The sequence below is a fragment of the Perca fluviatilis genome, chromosome 16 (genome assembly GCF_010015445.1).
Source record: "Perca fluviatilis chromosome 16, GENO_Pfluv_1.0, whole genome shotgun sequence".
NCBI classification, from domain to species: Eukaryota; Metazoa; Chordata; class Actinopteri; order Perciformes; family Percidae; genus Perca; species Perca fluviatilis.
In genome coordinates, this window is record NC_053127.1 from 23,887,047 (window position 1) to 23,909,225 (window position 22,179).

General features: G+C 39.5%; 1 protein-coding gene across 5 annotated transcripts in view; it reads left to right on the top strand.

Moving 5' to 3' along the window:
- gria3a (glutamate receptor, ionotropic, AMPA 3a) overlaps positions 1 to 22,179 on the top strand; it is a 76,945-nt gene that overhangs the window by 45,514 nt on the left and 9,252 nt on the right. For 3 of the 5 annotated variants that reach the window (XR_005636392.1, XM_039776986.1, XM_039776984.1), the window contains exons 5-14: positions 1,334 to 1,387; positions 1,647 to 1,808; positions 2,135 to 2,302; positions 2,851 to 2,955; positions 5,293 to 5,400; positions 7,350 to 7,556; positions 8,905 to 9,278; positions 11,767 to 11,965; positions 17,450 to 17,697; positions 18,411 to 18,525. Coding sequence is in view for 4 of the 5 variants with exons in the window: in XM_039776986.1 (XP_039632920.1) it covers positions 1,334 to 1,387; positions 1,647 to 1,808; positions 2,135 to 2,302; positions 2,851 to 2,955; positions 5,293 to 5,400; positions 7,350 to 7,556; positions 8,905 to 9,278; positions 11,767 to 11,965; positions 17,450 to 17,697; positions 18,411 to 18,525 (1,740 nt within the window). In the remaining variant the exon portion in view is untranslated. Of the gene's footprint in view, positions 1 to 1,333; positions 1,388 to 1,646; positions 1,809 to 2,134; positions 2,303 to 2,850; positions 2,956 to 5,292; positions 5,401 to 7,349; positions 7,557 to 8,904; positions 9,279 to 11,766; positions 11,966 to 17,449; positions 17,698 to 18,410; positions 18,526 to 19,815; positions 21,472 to 22,179 lie in introns of those variants that run through there. The other 2 variants (XM_039776987.1, XM_039776985.1) reach the window with 2 other exon arrangements.

Here is a 22,179-nt window from a genome sequence, read left to right on the forward strand (position 1 = left end):
AGAAGTGGGAAGTCTTGTTGCTTTCTGCCTGAGCGTGCTGGTGACAAACACGAGGTTGTAGCCAGTCACTCTAGGCGCTGCAGCTTCATTAAGTGCTCGCTGTGTTGCTAAACTTGGGTCACTGCGGCTCCCTCTCACACAGATGAATAGAAAATGAAAAGCTTTTCAAGACAATAAGCAGAAAAGCTTCCAAGAATTTATGATGAAAACGCAGGATGTGTGGGGCCTTCAGAGTCGGCGGTAGGAGGTGCAAAATGTCGAACACAATGAAATAATTTTGCATTTCCAAGAAAGGTAATTGGATTTATTGTGGAAATTTGTCAGAGTGTTTAAGCCGATCAGAGGGCCAACCTTGGAGCATCAAGGACGTTCCTTCTCTAGAGACAATTACGATACATTAAGGCAGGAGTAAGCAGAGGAGTTTAAAGTGCACAGGTGTGAATGAAAGCACAGGTGTGATACTGCATGCACTGAATAAGAAACTGGATAATTATGAAAGCGTTGTACGCCAGGCCTAAAAGAAAAACATGGAAATAGCCCTAGAAAAATACCACAGGGATGCATGTCCTTGTTTTAGTGCTGTTGTAAAATTTCTCATGTGTATTCAGGTCCTCTAAAAAAACTCTCCAACATGATATCACTATCACTCTGGACATTCAACATTTAGCTGATTTCAGTGCCTGAGTACACTTGTATCAAAATTGTGTGGGAGTGTAGAAAGTGAAAAGACACAGAGAGAAAAAAAGCAACTATCCACCCCCACAGTATCTTTTTGAAGCTTCGTACTCTGCGATGGAGAATCAGATTCGAGGGAGATATGGATAGAGAAAGACAATGCGTGCAAAAGAGTGTGAGACAGAGAGGTTTGGCTGTTGAAAAAGTTGAAAGAAATCAGCGAGTGCAGCTCTCTGTGTCTGCTCGCTTAGACAGGTGCTGTACAACGTTTTGGGTTTAATTAAGTCTAGTGTGCAACTGAGACGGGTGGAGCAGGCAGAGGCAGCTGCAGAGAGAGAGAGAGAGAGGAAGAGGGAGGTTTGCCAGAGCCTTGACCTTATTTTACATGTTGAAGTTAATGGAAAGAAACAAGTGCTGTCATCACAGTTTCTTCCCTCTCTGTGTGTGTCTCATACAAACACACACAAATGTAAAAATGTGCTCACACGCTCCCTCTCGCCTTAGCAAATGTCGTTTTAAAATGTCTTCCTTTAATTCCTTTCTTTTTACCAACTACTATTAAAGGTCTTTGTCAGTGCTGAATCTCAGTCCTCTAAATGTTCTCTGTGTTTTAAGATGTGAATGTGACTCACTGTGTGTCTCCTCCTGCGACTTGTAGGTGGTGACCTCGGGAAAAAACAGCAGAGGATACCATTATATCCTTGCCAACCTGGTGAGAGCTCACAACATGAAACAATCCAACAAAGCCCAGAACAACACTGCTCAGTGTGATGCAATGCACTGCTAAGAAATGCAGCACTCTGTCGTATAGTCAAACTTCCTAATATGTAGTTATGATAGACTGATAATTGAGTGCAGTAGTTGAACAGAACTAAGTAATAAGCGAATGATGGGCAAGCTAAAGCAGTTTTGACTTTGCTGCTAATGATCTCTCGTTCCACTACCAGCCAACTTGTGCTCTTTGCTCTCAGGGTTTTTCCAACATGAGCCTGGACAGGGTCTTTTCTGGTGGAGCCAACATCACAGGCTTCCAGATCATCAACCCAGACAGCCCCATCGTCCAGCAGTTCCTCCAGCGCTGGGAGCGCCTGGATGAAAGAGAATTTCCAGAAGCCAAAAACACTCCACTGAAGGTCAGTGAGGCAAAGCTGCCGATGCTGCAGTTACATTTTATTAACATCTTCAAAGACACTTTTTCTCTCCCCCCTTTTTGTGAGACGTTGCTTAAATAACTTGTCACCCGCTTGCCCTTGAATAGAGGTGTCTTTAATACTCGCGCAATTGTCAATCACAATGCGAGGCTTAGATTTTTTTCTACTTTTTACATCAGTAGCACTGCTCTCTGTGTACATATACCAAGTACTGCTGCAGAGATGATAACCTTGCTTTGATAGCAGTGCAGTCTGCCTGAATGATGTCAGTGGTGCATCACTGGGGTTTCTTGTGGCCTTTGTCTCAGTACACATCAGCGCTGACCCACGATGCCATCCTCGTGATTGCGGAGGCCTTCCGGTACCTTCGGCGCCAGCGAGTGGACGTGTCTCGCAGGGGGAGTGCAGGCGACTGCCTTGCCAACCCCGCTGTGCCCTGGAGCCAAGGCATCGACATAGAGAGAGCCCTCAAAATGGTAGGACCGAGGGAGTTCACTGTCTCTGTAAACAGCTCTGCTTTATATATATATATATATATGTTATATATAGGATTCAAACCCGGGCTGCTGCAAAGGACTACATGGGGCGCACACTATACAGGGTGAGCTAGAGGTTGCCCCAGAACAGTATTATTTTTTAAATATAATCTCTTCATCTCTTTGTCTCGGCAAATAGTAAAAGCAATGTTTCCCTTGCTTTAAAAATCTGTCACGTCCACTATTTTTCCACAATTTTCCTAGACTTGCTACCACTCCACATTGATCTGATTGGTCCAAAACCAAGCCCCACTGTCACTCCAAATTTGCCTGCCACAATATTTGCCTCTCTAATAGAGTGGGAGTATAAAAACACAATGCAATTGGAAATACGTATTTATCAGACAACACACCTGGGAAACCAAAAGGCGCTGGAGATAACTTTGGACGCCATATATCAAGACCGTTTGTCGCATGTTTTCATTTGGAGTTTGCTCACTTACTGTATGTAAGGAGTGTGTTATTATTTTCTTTTTGGTGCTTGGCAGGTCCAAGTACAAGGTATGACAGGAAACATCCAGTTTGACACATTTGGTCGACGATCTAATTACACAATTGATGTGTACGAGATGAAGTCTGGAGGCCCCAGGAAGGTAAGTGAGCACACAGCCTCGGAAACATCTTTCATGATTTAATTCATGTGTAATGAAATACTCTAAGCAGGATTAGCCTATGATATACTGTAGATGCCAGAGCTGTATGTTTTGAATCCACTACAAATACAGACAAGTTCCAAGTAGCTCTGTGATGGGGATTTTACTTTCTCTTGGGATGTTGGCAGTACACGAGTAGTAAGGTTGGTTATGATTTGGACAGAAGTTGCCAGTCCCTATCATGTGAGCTCATATCCGCTCTGAGATTGAATCTGGAAAACATCCACTGAGAATCAGTCGAGCCCTACAGATGGAAGCTACACCAATCTACATCTCTAGGGAGCGCTAGTTTCAATGATGACATGGCTCAAAACTCAGAAAAATTTACAAACAGCTATTTAAACTACATGTTTACATGTAGCTTCAAAGTAAGGCATTACTCTGCTACTGCCTATATTTCCTCACTCTTATACAGACACAGATTAAAGACAATCATTTAGAAGAACTTTGGTGTTTCCTAAAGAGCTGTCTTGTGTTTCCAACTTTATAAATTGACACTAAAACCACTGCCAGCCCAGTGAGTTTTGCATCTGTACAATCAGGTGTCTGAAGGGTTCATGCTGATGCCTGAATGAACTGTCAATTAATCAAAATCACATTAGGCAAATGCCTATGGAGCGTAGGCAGACAACAAGCAAACTGTAATTTGTGGGCAAGATTATAAGTAGCGGATATATTTGTGTACTGTATTATGATGTATGTGTGTTTATTTAAATGTAACTTTTTGAAGTTTTTTTCCCAAGGAAATCCTCTGACACGGCCCTAAACCACCATCACAGTAAAGCTGTCAATTAAACCTCACTATAATAAAGCTGCTAAGTGGGACAACTTTGTCCTCTTTTGAGGAAATCAGTATCCAAAAGGGAGGAAATGTATATTTGTTGTCATGTAGCCAATAAAAACATTTTATTTTACACTATGTTTGAATACATATCAACGTTAGACACAGACAGAAAAGAGCTAAGAACTGGGAGCCGCAGCACACATTAGCTTTCATTGCATCCACTTTGTCTGCAAGCGTGGACAAATGTCTTGTTTTGCGCCTTGGCTTTCTAAAAGAGCTAGCAAACAAACAGGGAGGAAGTGCACTCACTCAGAAAAATCATTTAGCTGTTTAGCTTGACAGTGGTAACACTTGTCAATGTCTGTTAGTTTAGATGCTGAATGTTTTGGTCCTTTTCTTCAATACCACTAACAAAACTCTGTCTATCCCCTTATTAGCTTGTAAGCTCAAGTTAGCAGAGTAAGTCTGTTCACAAACATGTGCATCGACCTGCTTCCTCGGAGGCTTGGAGGCTCAAAGGTCATTTCTGATGTTTGTCCATAAGTTAGTTTAAGTCTGTAAGTTTTTCCTGCATTCAATATTTAAAAAAAACTATAAACAATACATTTGCAAATCCCTTTGACAATGATTTTTGACAACAAAAAAAGAATCATTTCAGTTATAATTTTACAATGATGTATCTCCACATACTGAGGAGGGGGTGTCTCACTGCACCCACATGATCCCTCATTGCTGTGATTTTTCAGGCCAAGACACACGCACACGCACACACACAGTGCCGTAGTGTGGCTAGCTCCCTGACCCTGAACTCTGACAAGGTCCCCACAAACGATGGCCCCCAAAAGTGCCCCCATACTGTCCATATAGTTCAGCTCACAAGGCAACACACATCACAGTGGCCTGCACATCTAAACTCAGTGTGAGACAATCTGCAGTGACAACAGAGTGAGTATTGTGCATCATAGCTACCAGAAGTGGGAGACGTTGACTTGTTCTTGGCTGAATATTTCAGAGTGTAACAAAAATAAACATAATGCAGCCACTGGAATCATCTCAGGTTCAGTAGACACAGGCCAGTGTTTGTTTTGTGTTGCATGTGTGCTGTGTATTATTAATAGAACAGTAGAACAACCTACTGCATTGGCTAGATAAGGCACATTTAGACTATTAGGTTTGTCTTGCTGGTATTAATGTTATCAGTCTTCGAGTGCTCCATTGGTGCTGCTTTCTTGTTATGTAAGAGAACATTTGCTGAGCCAGGAATAGATTACGCCTACTCTGCTGAAGTGTAGCCCAGGTGAAGTGAGAAGCACCACTACAAGCTTTTTATAAAATCCTACATCAGGCAAAACTAACACTCTGTCAGTCTCCGGCTGTAGAGATAGAGCCGACCAACTCGCACATACTGTACTTGGGAGGCTCCACTTTAAAAAACAAACAAAAATGTCTTTCTGCTTCTTGTAATAACTGTGAACCTTTGTGTCGTTTTTTAGATCGGCTACTGGAATGAGTACGAAAAATTTGTATTTATAATGGATCAGCAAGTCACCAACGAGTCCTCTTCTGTGGAAAACCGAACAATTGTGGTCACTACTATTATGGTACACTCTCAAGCAGGTTTTAAGTGTTTCACCATAAGATTTCTGCCACTCAAGGTCAAGGTGTCCATTGTTGCAATCTGTCCTGGGAGGGTAGAATTATTTTATTTTGAGTTGCTTTCCATCCACTCACTACATGTTGAAACAGTCGATTCACAAAGAGTGTTTCAACTGTATCCGTGTGGGTGCCAAAGCATTTTGGTTTTTTTATATTACGGTGGGCTGTTGTAGTAGTGACATCACAATAACGGCTTTGGTAATAATAATACCTATAAAGATAGACACCATCGTATTCACATTCAGTGCATACGTAAGTAAACATGTTTCCCTCTCATTAAGTAAGCTGTCAGTGACGCCTGGGTAAATCAGATGTGTCTCACTGGAGACATGAAATGATCTGCACACAAGGAGGACATAAACAACCAAAGGCTGCAACCTTTGGCTGTTTATCTCTTTGTTCAAATTTACTTTGGCACTGAATTTTAACACATCTATCGTAGGTATCTCTAAAAAACAGTGCTCCCAGTATGCCAGGCTCAGGGTTAGACAGAGTGCTAGTTAGAGTAGTTACAGACAGTTATCACAGCTTAGTAATCATCAGCCATTTTTAAATGTAAGATAAGGTGCTCCTTATCTTACATTTAAAACCATGGCGTCTCCTTCCTTCTGACTTTGCCTATTATGTTTTCATCTTAGACAAATTCAGAATGTAATAGTCATACATTCTCATCTCAATGTGTCATTATCCTCATGACCAGGCAGGAAACACAACAATAGCGAGGAAGTGAGAGAGGAAGGGAAAACAGAAGAGTAGTGTCATTGTATTATTTTCTCACTGCCAGGCATGCCTTTGATTTGAATAACTTTGAATTTGAACAACTGTTATTTTAGATACGTCACAGTCATGTCATTAACTTCATGTTGCTTTTCTTACATTCCATAACTTTAAAGTGAAATGCCATATTTAATGAAAAGCCATCCTATTGTTATAGGGTGCGACTCTTTCATTTAGTTTTTTGTAACATTGTACATGACTGCAGGCTGGAAAAGAAAGTAAAAAGGGACTAGTTCGAACAACAAAGGAGTGAAACTGTGAAAGCATTACGTAACTCTCCTCTAAAGCTGACTTTTATTGTAAGTCAAAAAACATGTTCATGCCGTATGAAAACATAAATCACCATTGATGAAAATCCTCAAGGTGACATTAGTTCATCGAAAAGAGGTTTGATGGCAAACATGTTTTGTATTTTGGAGGAAATACGTGATATTTTATTTAAATCCAAGGCACGGAGGTAATGTGGAATAGTCAAACGACATAATCGAGACAACAAGCAGATTATTTTATTGTCATAATAGTAACGAATGAAAAGAATCTGTATGACCTTTTATGCGGTCATACAACTACTCTTCTGACGTGGCTCACACGTTTTTGTGCTTAATATTTGTTTGATGAATGAACTATCTCCATGTTTCTAATGTATCGCTCTACTGTCACTGACGTTTACTTTATGAACTGGAAAAGTGCTCCATTCAGCTTGTCCCTGCCCCTTGTGCCACGCTGATGCAAGGCACTTGCACCGCATTTCACCCATTTCCACAGATTTAGATTGCGGTTTAGGTTCGCATGAGGGAGGCCTGACATCCTGCTTTGCCTCCTTTATATGTGTTAGATGCTTCGCTTCTCCCGCTGGCCCAGTCGGCCTCTTAACTCCGGCAGCGGCCAGCTTTTGTAGTCTGAGTCCCCCTATAACATGCCTGTAACTGATGCTGTATAGATCCTTCTAACCTTGGCTCTGTTTGTCTTTTTATATTCCCCACATCTGTTTGCTTGTCACCCCAGCATGTGTGCATGCTTACAGTACCAACCACGGCCTTGTTTGACCCATGAGGTCCGGCCACTGTGAATGTGCGTGTTTCTTTACAATGAACTAAAAATTATGTCTAATTAACAGGAAGCTCCATATGTGATGTACAAGAAAAACTATATGCAGATGGATGGGAATGACAGATATGAAGGCTACTGTGTCGATTTAGCTTCTGAAATTGCTAAACATGTGGGGATAAGATATAAGCTGTCAGTAGTCCCGGATGGGAAGTACGGCGCCAGAGATCCAGAGACCAAGACGTGGAACGGGATGGTGGGTGAACTGGTTTATGGGGTAAGTGTCAGTCCGCCTGTGTAAGTCATAAGGGGGGCAGGGTTAACTGTTCATTTTTTTTGTATCATTTCCTGTTACTTCACCCTCTGATTTGTTCAGATTATTGTGAAGCATAGTAAATGTCTTGAAGTATCCTATATCTTACATTTGAATGTAAGAGAGGTTTTTATAAAAGTCACTCAGTCCATTTTTAGTCCACTTAAAATATCAAACTTTATCAATTTCACTCTGGCACTTCTCATCAGCCGTTAATTACTCCATGTCGCAATCAACAGAGGACGGGATTAAAGCTGTAGTCTTAAAGCAGTAAAGATAGCGGCAGTTGGTGAAGAAGCCTTGTTAAATGATTCCCTGATGAAAACAAAACGGTGATAGCCAAGCGAAAAAACACCCAATTTAAAACATAGATGTTTAAAATATGTTACACTTTAATCAAAGTGGGCCGAGTGGGTTTTGGAAAGCCTTCTTCAACTGTTAAATCACTTAGTCTTTTTATCATGCATCTCGTGGCTCACTCACACTTGAACTGGCTTTAACAAGACGATTTGCATCTTTTATGAGACCTCAGCTGCTGAATGAATAATGTTAAAAAATCTTACACGGCAGACTGGAATCTAAAAAACATCTGCATGCAAATGGTGCTCTAATGCAGCCCTGCCAGTATTGATAGCTCAGACAGAAAGAGATGTAAAATGGCCATGACAAGGCCTCTGCCTTATTTATTGCATCCAGAATAGGACACGTTTGGCTGAGACCCCTTCTAACTTTATCTAAGATATGAATCCTTTGTGTTAAATAATTCCATATTTTGATGTTAAGTTACAATACCACCCAGCATCTCACTGCAAACAATTATCACTGCAGTGAGATACTAATCAACGAGCCTGTCAGGCGATTGCAGAGGATCTGATGGAGGTGACTTTAACAGGCTGATTCACATTTCATGGACTGCTTACATAAGCTCCTCCACCTCTGACTTCCAACCCTCTGCTTGATTCATGGAGGAAATTTGGATCAAGACAAAGACATTAGCCAACACAAATGCTGAGTGACTCATTTGGAAATGGCAGATATCTCTCTCACAGGCATTATCACAGATCTGCTATTCAGTATATTCTAAGCTGTCGCATTTCACCGTGTCCAATCTCCTTACTCCATGAATTCACTCTAAAGCTGAGTGCCTGTGCATGTATATTTTAATTTAAGATTGTGTGACTTATGTATAGTCATGGTTATTGGTTTGACTTTGGGTTTATCAGTATTTCCTTTTATTAAATTAATATGTAACACTGGTTGGTTATTTGTTCTGCAAGACTAACTCCCAGTGTGCCTGTTCCCATTTTCACAGAGAGCTGACATAGCCGTGGCTCCTCTAACTATAACGTTGGTACGGGAAGAAGTGATAGACTTCTCTAAGCCCTTTATGAGCTTGGGCATCTCCATTATGATTAAGAAGCCTCAAAAGTCCAAGCCTGGGGTGTTTTCCTTCCTGGACCCACTGGCCTATGAGATTTGGATGTGTATAGTTTTTGCCTATATCGGCGTGAGTGTGGTGCTCTTCCTGGTGAGCCGTTTCAGCCCTTACGAGTGGCATCTGGACGAGAACGATGAGGCCAAAGACCCTCAGAGCCCCCCAGACCCTCCAAACGACTTTGGGATTTTTAATAGCCTGTGGTTCTCCCTGGGTGCCTTCATGCAGCAAGGATGCGATATCTCACCAAGGTTGGTTGTTGTGTTCACTCTCCACCACCCCTCAGTTGTCCATGTCATCTCTCTGCATTTTATAGTCCCATACATAGATCTCCTTCCTGCCATGGTGCATATAGGTTATTTTGAGCTTTTGTATTTCTGCTGTCCACATAACTTCACGCTTCACTTCACTGCACTTTCCTCCCATTTCTTTCTCTGAGCAAACAAACCTTTGTTTTAAAACTGCATGCAGGCAGTGATGCTTTGCATCCACAAAATAACTTATATCCACCATGCTGAGGGCTGTAAAATGCACAGGGGTCATTACATTTCATTCAAAGTAGCTGCTGGAATTTCTCATGACTCTTGGAGGGCTACCGTGTTTTTGCTGCATGTCCCATTTTACGGTCATCTCATTGGTGCATATAATGCATTTTGTGGGGCAAAAACATCATCAGCACCATAATTCCATTATGTATTTTCCCAATAGAATGGGCATCCCCTCTATTTATTTATTCATCCATTCATCTCTTTACTCATCACTGTTGTGCTGTCCCTGACCTCTTCAAGGATTCTTGCTTCCGTCATCCTTTCATCTGGGACTTTGGAAGGTTGTATAGAAGCTGGTTTTATTCTTTTTTTGGGAAACACATTAAGAAAAACCCTTTCATTATTGATATCCACTTAGAAAATGTGTAATAATAATAATAATAATAGTCTAATAGTCTGATACAGTGTAGTTTCTGTGTGAAAGCCAGTAAATACTCTTTCATTGTCTATATATTGTGGATTGGAGGTCAGCCTGGAAAGTTGTCCCATTAGCAGATTGAGATGGATGGCTTCTGCATCTGACAGTTATGGTTTTGATGGCACAGGCTCAACATACTGTAAATTCAGGTATGCAGGTCTACAGTTAAGCATAACTCTAGTCAATGCCACTGAGAAGCATAGAGGAAGCAGCTTCTGGAAAGCTGGAATTTGTTAGTTGTGGGTCTACACAGTTTAATAAATCAGAGGTAAACAATCAATTAAGTAGCAAATTGGGGATCTTATTTTGGCTCCAAAGTACATGCAGTTTTAGAATGGAAACTGCTGATTCAATAATTTTTGCTAAACAGCCACTATAGTCACCAGAGGAGGAAGTGTATTATCTGATTTCTGCACTTTAATCACACCTACTCTACTGATCTCTAGTGCTTTTTTGTGACTACAACTTTGCCTCTGGCTCGACCATGTTTGAACCAACTCTACTCAAGTAAGGTCATTGACCTTAATATGATGCCATTCTGGATAATTATCCCAATTATAAGCCATCCACAGATAAGACTTTAATACAAAATCTGCCTAGAATAAGAGCTTCACCGAAACTTTGATGATGAGACAAAATAGCGTAGATTTTGATTGCTGAAGGACACACAAAATATTTACAACTTGAAAGCGCCACAAGGATAGCATAAATCCATAAATAAGCTATATATTAGAAGAAATCCAGAGCAGTACAGCTGCAATGCAATGATGCGGTGCAAATGGATCCTCGTTTGAAATAAGAAATGCGAGTTCATCTGCCAGCAGCTCATTTGGTGGAATATGTGTGTGATCATGGAAGTTGGGGAGAGAGTACCAGAGAGAATAGTCAAATGTAAAAATATGAATCCAGGGTTGCTCTCCAAGGCGCATATTTAAAGTCAGAGCCTTTACACTGATGTGGGCTGGTGAACAGGATGGGAGTATCTGTTTGACGGAGCGGTTTGGCTCATCATACCCTGAATTCAATAGCAGACAGAGACTCATGGTGCTTTTACTTCAGACTTGTTCTGTCCCCTCTGGTCTAAATTTGTGGTTGCGAGCGTTACATTACAACAAATGAACTCAAACGTTCTAACGAATATCTGCACCAAACATGGCTGCAGCTTTAAACCAACACTTAAAACACCAATAAGACCAGGACCTGCTTCATTTCACCAGAGACAAAAAAAATGTACACAACCTAGCAGTACTCTGGCTTACTTTGAGCCAGTGTTGTCCCTGGAATTAACCCAAGTAATCTTCAACAGATTCATGGGACATCGCTCATCACAGGTCTGGCATCCTTCTGCAGGCTGCTGGATTTAGGCTGCTGAGTGGCTGAGCATTTCCTGGGATGGTTGCTCACCTGAATTAGCGCCAACATTAAATGTAGACAGTTAAATTGAGTTAATGAGGCTTATTATTACTTTTAAAGAATTAATCAGCTGTAAAGGCAGCTATACTTAGTTAATGATACTTCACTTAAATGCATTTATGCAAATAGCTTGGAGTACCAGAAAATATTGTAGTTATTATCACTTAATGGGTTAACTGGACACTTTCTCCAAAAGTATAAAATTCCTTAAATTAGGGAGATAGTTCTGAGCTAAACCTCTGGGCTGATAACGTGCCAAACACAGGAGACACAGAGGGAAATGATCCTTCTTCCCCTCCCTATGTAGATTTGAGCATGCTGCTCTTATGGCTCTCTGTCTGCTCTGTTTCCTCCTCTCAGATCTCTGTCTGGGCGTATCGTCGGAGGAGTGTGGTGGTTTTTCACCCTCATCATCATCTCCTCCTACACGGCTAACCTGGCTGCCTTCCTCACCGTGGAGAGGATGGTTTCTCCCATCGAGAGTGCCGAGGACCTGGCCAAGCAGACAGAGATTGCCTATGGGACGTTAGACTCAGGCTCCACTAAGGAGTTCTTTAGGGTGAGTGTCTCAACTGGCTGTCATCCATGCTGTCGCTGCACTGTATAAGAAGAGCTGCTCTAACTGTAGTTAATAAGCTCAGAGCTGAATAAGTCCCTGGAGCTTTCCTGTGGGTTTTGATTTATTACCTGCCAGGTAAAAAATTGAATGAATAATCAATAATAGAATGTCTAAAATTGTTTTTCTCCTGATACAGCACTTCCAAAGTACCTACACTATAACTACACTTGATTAATTCAGTGCATCATAAAACAGTGGTACAGTTACTAAAGGAGTAAGCAGCTAAGGGATAATTGCATGCATTTGTTTGATTTCAAAGACGTTGGATAGCCAAGATGAGCTCATATTTTATCCAAATGCAGAGCAGAGCATCAGTCCTTCTGTGACTACCACAAAACTATATTATAGTTTTATGGTTTAAAAGTATTTATGGTTTTAAATCTATTTCGTCCACAAAATGAACTTTGGTTCTCTCTCTCTCTATCAAATCGCACTTTGTTTCTTTACACTTTCTGGCAACCAGAATAATTAATCAAGGTCTTGTGAAAAAAAGAAAAAGAAATATAGCTGCAGCCTCAAAAACACTAATAATTTGACTTCATTTAGTGTTGGCCATTCATAAAAGCAGGTGACAGATTGTGTAAGGTTGTAGGTTTTTTAATAAGTGAAACTTATTTAAATCATTGTAAAAAATATAATTTTTTGCAATTCTGCATCAGTTTGTGAGGATGTTGTTCTGTCTCAGCCTCCGAATCGTTGCCCACATTTCTGATGTGTTCAGCAATTCATAAAGAATTAAGTGAAACGACATTCTGTTTATGTGTTTGAAACTTTAGAAAAAAAAACTTTTCCCAATAAGAACTACAAGATGTCATTATAATTCCAATTTGTGGACTTCTTTCACTAAAAAGCAATCTCTAAGAAGACGTCCTATTCCTCGGAAATTGAAATGTCATTCACATCCAGTGTCCGGCTCTGAGCTGTATCTATTTTTAGTCCTAGTCGGTCTCTTGGTGTGAGTGCTCCAAGTGGGTCTGAGACGTTTGATAAATACAAACCCTGTGGTCTCTGTTAGACTCCGCAGTGATCAGGAAGGCACTGTGTGTCAGTTTCAGACTCTGCCTTAGCCCACTAGGAGTTATAAAATCACATCTTACAATCTCCTCTGAGATTTACAGACAGCTTATGTAAATATGCTTAAATTCAGTAAAGGTAGAACAGCTTGTTTCTGGCTATAAGGTTTTGTTATCTGCTCCATTTTACACTCACAGCTAACAGGAGAGGGCTTTCTTGTTAGGACAGAGTCAGTCCAAACATAATCAAATAAAAGCATGCATAGGTCTCAAGAGAAAAGTGTGTTTAATAGTGGAGAGGAATGATTTTGCAGGGATGTGACCGAGTGGAGGCATGTGCAATGTTTCTGTGACCCTACCAATTTATAAAGGCGTTCAAGCAGAGTGGCATGGTCTGCTGTGCCAAGCTAAACTCAGGTCTAAAAGCATTGATTTGGAGCAATCAACATGATCAGTGGGAAGTCATCTGTTAACTCACTGTCTCCTGCACTGCAGTGCTTTAAAACAGTACTTGTGTGCAGAAGAGATTTTATTTTGCAAAGAGAATCCAACAAACTGCAGCATTTTGAAACTGACTGATTATAAAATATAACATTTTAACTGTTTCAAAGATCTGGATTTAGTTAACATCTAGGGGAAGGATAATCATTTCTTATTAGATGTAGTTTTCTCTAAAATCACAAAATAAATGTATTTAATACAGCACATCCCGAGTCATATAGCTGTGTTGACGCTCTCCTTTTTTATTGTGTAATAATTCAAACTAAAGTTCTGTTATAATGACTGCAGGGACAGACACCAGATGTGATATTAAACAGGACACTAACGTTTCTTACACTTGCGTGTTTGCATAAATACCCACGTTGATGTTCAAGTTGAAAATTAGTTAATTATAGAAAATTTTCAGCAGACTTCTCCATTTGTAGTGTTAATGTTATAAAAGAGATGATGAAGTAAAGAAAGAATATCTTTAGGTGATTGGCACATGCAGCAGCCCTAAAATACCCCATTTGACATGTCTGTTAAAGAAACATTAAATTCAACTACATCATTGATTATTGTTGAGGCTTCCTGGTGAATCATCACATTTAAAAGCAGCTCCATAAGCGGCGGTGGATGTGCTAATCCACAATGTATTTAGAAGGCTGTGATTTGTCAGACGTGCTCCTGAGGAGATAATTGACAGGCGTGTAGTGACTTCATCCTGAGTGACAAATAGTCTTCCTGCCTTTCTTCCTCCAAACTGAAATTGTCAGTGCAGAGGAGCTATTCTAAGCAATTCTCATTGAAATCTGGTGGTTCAAAGTTAATGATTATAAAGAGCTGTAAATACCTTTTACAGTGATCTGAAGATCATACAGCTTCCTCAATGCACATCATATACGATGATAACCAACATACCCGGGTTTTTTTTTTAACACTTTTATTCTTTTCTGGTTTTCAAAAAAAGATTTAAAGCATGCTTTGTTCTCAAACCTGGGCTTTGCAAAGGGGTTAGAAGACTAGACTATAGAAGCAGGGGGAAACAGCTTGCTGGGCTCCGTCCAAAGTCCAAAAAATCAGCATACCAGCATCTTTTAAAGCTCACTTATTAAGATGGTAAACCTCATTTGTTTAATTCACATTTAACCCACATTTTCAAGGAGCACTTTCAACAAGCCGCTGAGACTGACAATTTATTTGGATCATTCAGTTTGTGTGAGCTATAGTATACAGTATACTGAAGTCAAAGGGGTGACAGTGAATAACGTTAGCAAAAGTGGGAAAGGAGAGCACAAGTAAGAAGCAGTTTGTTTGCCTTTTTATTTCAAAATAGAACTGTGTTAGTGATCATTCTAACTTTAATTACAGCGGTGCTGCTAAACGAGCTTCGCTATTATTTACTAACATCATTCATTTGTGTCCACTGATCATGAACAAACAGCAAATTAGTTTTTTGTCCATAACTAACAATTGCATGCAGATAAAAAAAAATAAAAATAAAAACTACCAGAAAGATTGCACATGCTTTTTGTGGCCTGTCATCTCTGTTTCTGGATGACAACGCACGCAGAGGGCCATGAATCACTCTCAGCCCTTCAGTCAGTTGCTAACAGATGAACTGGCAGCTGGAAGAATTTGAGTTTAGACCAGTTTATTTCCAGAATGGATGAGGGGCAGTTAACCCACATTCCTCATGTGCCCTGTTAAAAGACTGTTGTGGCTACACAAGTCATTAATTAAAATTGATTTATTGAATAATTTGTCTTTGTTAAGCTGCTGTAGTGAGAATAATGAATCTGACAGCAAGAGGAGCTGTACAGATTTCAACACAGGCAACCAACCTGCTCCTGACAAGCATGCGTCTCTATATAACCCAGAAAAGAATCACTGTTTTCACACTATGGTCAGGCCTGTCTTCAGCTATTACTGTCATGTTAAGAGTGTTTAAATGAACACTCAACTGAACTGTAATTGTGCATATGTCAAGAATGATTCACTTACCAGCCTGAGCCCACAATCCATTACAGCTCCGGTGAATTGTTTACACAACACGGCCGTACACACCACCGAGCTGACATAGTTTGTCAATTCACTCTGATGTTTTCCTTTACTTTCACTGACCAGATGTGATGTGGGACTGACTCACACAACTTCTGAACATACAATCTGGATAAAACCAATCCCGCACACTTGATTTCTGTATATCAAATACGATAAATAAGCCCGGTGCCCGGTTAGCAAGGACAACTCAGATAATTAAACATGCAAGAACAAACATGAGAAATATATAGGACCATCAATAAATGAAAATAAAATGTCAAATAAAATAATCAGATTTTCTCTGAGAACTTGCTCCAGAGTTTTGGAGTTCTGACGTCAGGTGCTCGTTCACGCTTCTATTTCCTGTTTGGCGGAGCGATTATGAACCTGCCTGTCATGCCCTAAATCACAATCCTGACAAGCAGCCCCTTGAATACATTTAGGAATATGCAAAGTTTCAACCCAAAGTTTCCTGAGGCGCTCCCCCCCTCACCGAGCTTAGCAGAAGGTCACATTGGCCCAGTTTACTGCAGCTTCTCTATTCTTCCCTCTATTGTAGACAGCTGGGTACTCTAGCTCCCCGGTGACCGGCAATCAGCCTCTCGCTGCCCATTTTTAGCAGCGTACTGAGTGTCAGAGCGGGGCTGTGCTGTGCACGTCTGTAGCTGCTCCAGCTCGCAGCTGACTGGGCCACAGAGGTGAAGCTGTCAGTCTCGGAGTATACGGGTCAAATGTGTTAAAGACAACGCCATTACTGTCATACAACACATAACACAAACTATTTGAATTAGTATTTGGCTTAACATCATGTGGATTCATGAATATCATGTTAGAACAGATGACTGCGCAATAATAATAATCACGATTTTAATCTTTTTTGAGCTGGATAGTTTACGTGTATTTACGAGTATGAGAAAAATGATGAAGACAATCTGTCAGCTGCTTTAAAAAAACTGGACTCAAAAGAGATCATAAGAGAGAAAACAACCTGCACAGGATGCTATATATTATTATAACATAATGTATAACATATTAAACAATAATAATATTTAAAAATTACTTATAATTACTTATAAACTTACCCCAAAATAAATATATCAAAATGCCAAAATCATCCCATAGTTAGCCACGGTATAAAAAAGGAATAGTTATTGACTCGAGGCACTTTACATGGATGTACACTGGCCTTTGGGTGTTGTAGTCATGAGTGCTTGTATGTGAAGTCTTTGCACTTAAACATTCAGTGGAGAACCTTCAGTTGTACTTGTTAATATCTTCAATCACTACATACCGTATTATAGTATCACCAAGCTGCACACTATAATTGCACAAATGTAAATGCTGCATAAGCACAATAACTTTAAATATTGAAATAGAAATGAAACAATGATGATTGTGACTCCAGCTGTGACCTGCTGGTAGGGACACAAACTGAGGAGCAGGAGGTCACTTCTATCTGTTAATATTGATACCAAACATGGCCTGCATTTAGTTTCTGCTGAGCTGCCAGATTGTCAGACTTCAGGCTGCTGGCAAAATGCCCACTACCTCAGCTGCACTTTTTTTTGCTTAAAGGGTGAATTCACTCGGATTTACAAGAGGCCAGGAAGTGCAGCAGTTATTTTCCATGTTGCTTTTAAAGATCAGTTTGACATTTTGGAAAAATACACATATTCTCTTTCTTGCTGTGGGGTACATGAGAAGATTGATACTGCTCTCTTAGAGGAGAGTTGTATCAGTCTTCTCATGTGTGTATTTCCCAAAATGACAAATTTTTCCTTTTACTCAAACCCACAGCGGCTCGTTACGAATGTTTTCATGGCTGTCGATGTTTAATTAAGTGCATAACTAAACCATTTCTGTCTTCTCTCTTTGTCCTTAAATGCAGCGCTCCAAAATAGCAGTTTATGAGAAAATGTGGTCATACATGAAATCAGCTGAACCCTCAGTGTTTGCCAAGACAACACCAGATGGGGTTGCCAGGGTACGAAAGTCGAAGGGCAAGTTCGCCTTTCTACTCGAATCCACAATGAACGAGTACATAGAGCAGCGGAAACCCTGTGACACCATGAAAGTGGGCGGCAACCTCGACTCTAAGGGCTATGGTGTGGCCACACCTAAAGGCTCTGCATTAAGGTGGGTGGGATAATATAACAATATCCTCCATGTTGTTATAGTATTCCACCTACCCTGATGTCTCCTTTTGCCATTCTCTTCTTCCTCACTCCTTAATTCGCCTTTTTGTTCCAAGTGCATCAATGAGTGAACAGTATTATGAGTTTAATCAAAATGTTCAGCCATTTTCTGTTGTGTCCTATGTATCTGGTTTGTTTCTCTGTTTCTTCTTTCTCTAAGGTTATGGTATATTAGTCACACTCAGTAAATCCATTTGAATGTCAACGTGTCACCTTCCCCCATTCTTGTTTGTTTAGCCCTTCAACCTCTCCTCCCTCCTGGTTTCTGTGGTCCCCTTTTGCATTGCTTCTAATTCAACACTGAAATGTTTGGTTTTTGCTAGTTACAATGCTGGTCTGTCAATTGTGATGAATGTTAAGCTGCATGTTGGATGTTCTTCTTTCTAATTCAACAATGACAGAATGTCCCCATCCCGCACACTTCAGTTACAAGCTATGTAACTCTCCATGCCACCTCTCTAATATTTAACATTTTCTTTGCTGTAAAACAATTGCTTCTTACCCTTCCACACCAGTGAAATTCTTTACCAATTTGTCCCTTCCGTGCTCCCCTTATGAACCATTGATATTTATCTCTATTTTTTACTAATATTCTATATTAGATTTCTCACGGACCTGTTCATTTTCTTACAAGTTATGTTTTATCGTTTCAAGAAATGCTGTTAACCTGGCAGTGTTAAAACTGAATGAGCAAGGCCTCTTGGACAAATTGAAAAACAAATGGTGGTACGACAAGGGAGAGTGCGGCAGCGGGGGAGGTGACTCTAAGGTCAGCCTCAATGTCACCAAAGTCGGGTATCCTAGAACAGAGTAATCGGCAAGGCTGTCGTCACTGACTGTAGTCTTTTCGGCCCAAATATCTCTCTATCTCTATCCATTTTAATAATTTGCAACTGTGATCAACTTGGAACCCTTTACTTGGCTAATGGAGGAGGAAAAGCTCAATAGTGTGAGATAAAGCAAAGTGCAGAAGTAGACAGAGGAAGATCAGATTATTAAGTGCTTAATATTGTGCTTGTGACAGAGTAGTATAGTTGTTTCTATATTTTTGGCCTGTAGTTATGAAAGACAGAAACCTTCTTTCCCTCTGTTTTTTATATCTACATGCGAAAATCGCAGCTTTGTATCTTCAAACTAATGCCAGAAGGATTACAGCGTAGATCTGATCTTATTCAACGATTAATACCTCTGAGTCAAACAATGTATGCACTCTCCAATCTACCGCCTGGGCGTTAGGGCAGGCACGGGAAACAGCGTTGTCTTGAGGGGACTAAGCATCGCAGGCAAACGTGAGAATTCTAATGACAGAGTGACAACTAACGGTCCAAACTTTTTTGTCCAACATCCTCTCATCGAAATCCAGCGTAAGACTGACAGAAACCTTTAGTTGGTCTTGATCTAAGGCCAGTCAAAGTCTATCCATGGCCACCCTGACCTGGTAAACCCTGCAGTAGTAGAGTGTAAGATATGACCAGGGGCCCCATTTGTACAAGAGGATTTGATTTTCATCTCATCTCATTTTTTTTCATATTCAGCATAACGCTGAAAGCTAAATAACTGAGTGAAGATGCATTCAGACCTAAAAATGAGACTATGCAACTTTTGCTAAACAGCGCCCACTGTGGCCACAAGTGGCAATTACAGGACAAAGTCAGTTCCAATATGTATAATTTAAAATTAGCCACCATTAATTCCTGGTCATAGCGGACCAAGTGAGGCTGTAGCCACAAAGTGAATACTGAAGCAGGGCGAAGATGTATCACTTATGAATTTAACTTTTCATTTGTCAGAGGAAGAAGTGTTATTTCTTCTCTCAAAAGTCACATAGTCTCACTTTAAATGTTTTAAAACCAAGAAGAGGAGTTAAATATAGAAGACAATTATTATTATCGTAAAGTCTGTGCACATTATCTATCCTTACTTACACTATTTTAGGGCTGTGCACATGAGGCTTAGCTCTGTAGAAGAGCTGGGGCCTTTTTTCCTGACGAGGATTTTTTTCAATCAAATCTGTTGTACAACCTTTCCATAAATGAGGCCCCTGATCTTTTTGTTTCAGGGCGCAGTGACAGCCCTCAACTGTGGATCCATCTCTGCCTCTGCTCTTCAGCTTGCATCATGACCACAGTACACTTGACATATTGCGAGAGAAGAGACGAGGCAAACTTTGCTGTTATTGACTCTAGTCATCCATTCCTGAGTGAGCAGGACATGGATACTACCGGCGGGATAACACAAAGAAGCTGTCTCCTCTCTCGCTGGCACTTTGCCTCGAACCCTTGGTTAGAGAGAGAGTAGATGATCAGTGAAATACTATCACTGTCTGACTGCCACATTTCTTTGTCCTTATTTCACTTTCAGAAAGGCACGTATGGGTAATTCAACAATGAGATGGAAATATATTGTATGTAACTACCACTGAGAAAATATGACATTCACAGCATAACATTACATACAAATCAGTAGAGCTATTTTAAATGTTTTACTAAAACCTAACAAAACTCCAGACAGAACATTAAATCACATATCTACTTTCATTAATCAAAGCTAAATGATTTAAAACACTAATTCCAGTTCATACTGTGTGATGTTTTATTTGATATCATATACATTATGTGATTTATGTCCTAATTTGGCCATGAGAGTCAGAATTGTGCATGTTTTTTTTTTCATGTGAATTATTTTGTGTATGTCGTGAGTGTTTTTAGATGCTTCTTTCTGTTTTGCAGACAGACTGAAGGGTAAAGTTCTCATGTGACTTAAATCAGATGGCGCAGAGGTGAAGTCTACACTCAGGTACAGGGGGTGGACACAATAAAAGAAACTCCTGTGCAATGCATCAAATCCAACATAATAATAAATACTATCTTTGTGAAGCTTACAGGTCTCATAAGATACTACAACAACACAAACTATGACCCCAAAAGATGACTTGAGATATGATAAGTAAATTCCTTTCACACAACTCCACCAATCTGTTATATGAATATTACTGATGAATACCAGCATGATCCTCTGTGTCTAACAAAGACAATGGTGTAGTCTCATCTTAAAAATTCTAAATAAATGTATTTGGAATGTTGGTTTTACAATCGTTTGTATTAACCTGCACGAGTTCTGATTTAAATGTTTAAAACCTGCTCAACAGAAACATCTATTCTATCTGACTGCATACAACCACATTAAGAATGTCAACAACGTGATCTGAATTATTCCCTTTAAACAAGAGAAAAAAAAGCATTAATTTGCTAACTCTGCTTAGTTGTCTGCCACCAATGCTTTCTGACTGGTTGACAGTCCAGTCATCAACCTTCATTTTGTCCCATAAGTGTTTGGTATTTGTGAATCAATACCGCTCTGACACAACCTAAAAAAAACGTAACATTGTTAATTATTAAACTTCACAAATGTAAGATTTATAGCACTAGTTGTTGTATTGCATTGAAATAGATTGCACAGGTGTCCTTGATATACCACCCACCCCCTGGACTTAATGAGAGATTGGATTCATAAATTGTGATAAACCTTTAAGTTGCTGATGACAATCAGGCTTAGAAAAAACAACTAGAAAATGCATTTCCTGCAGAAAGTTATTGTGAATGCTGAAAAGCTAAATTGCTAAACTGGATTGCGTAAAAATAAGGTGAAGTAATGAGAATAGTTGGAAAATGGGAATGGTTTTAATTAGTACAAATTTTATTGAAATGTTGAATAATACCAATAATGTAATAAACAAAAGTGGAATATTTTAAGATTAAAAAAAAAAGAAAAGTCATAGTATAGCATGTCGAAACGTCATAGTATAGGTATGTCAAAAAAGTGATAAGAAGTCATAATAGCATGTCGAAAAAAGTGATGAAAAAGTCATAGTATAATTTATCAAAAAAGGGATAAAAAAGTCATAGTATAGTATGTTGAAAAAAGTCATCACATTTATAGTATATTGAAAAAACTGATAAAATCATAGTATAATTTTTCGAAAAAGTAATGAAAAAGACATTGTATTGTATGTTGAAAAAAGTCATAGTATAGCATTTGGAAAAAAAGTCAAAGTATAGTATGTCCAAAAAAGTAAAAAAAAAAGTCATAGTATGGTATGTTGAAAAAATTGTTTAAAAATTATAGTATAACATTTCGAAAAAGTCATTAAAAAGTGGTATGGTATGTCGAAACAACTCAAAGTATAGTATGTCAAAAAAAATTACTCATAGTATAGTCAAAGGTCATAGTATAATGTCGAAAAGTCATAAAATAGTCATAGAATAGTATGACGAAAAAGTCATAAAAAAGTCATACTATAGTATGTCGTAAAAAAAGTCATAGTATAGTATGCCATAAAAAATCATAAAAATATCACATAGTATGTCGTCAAAAGTTCATAAAAAAGTCATAGTATAGTATGTCGAAAAATGCCATAAAGAAG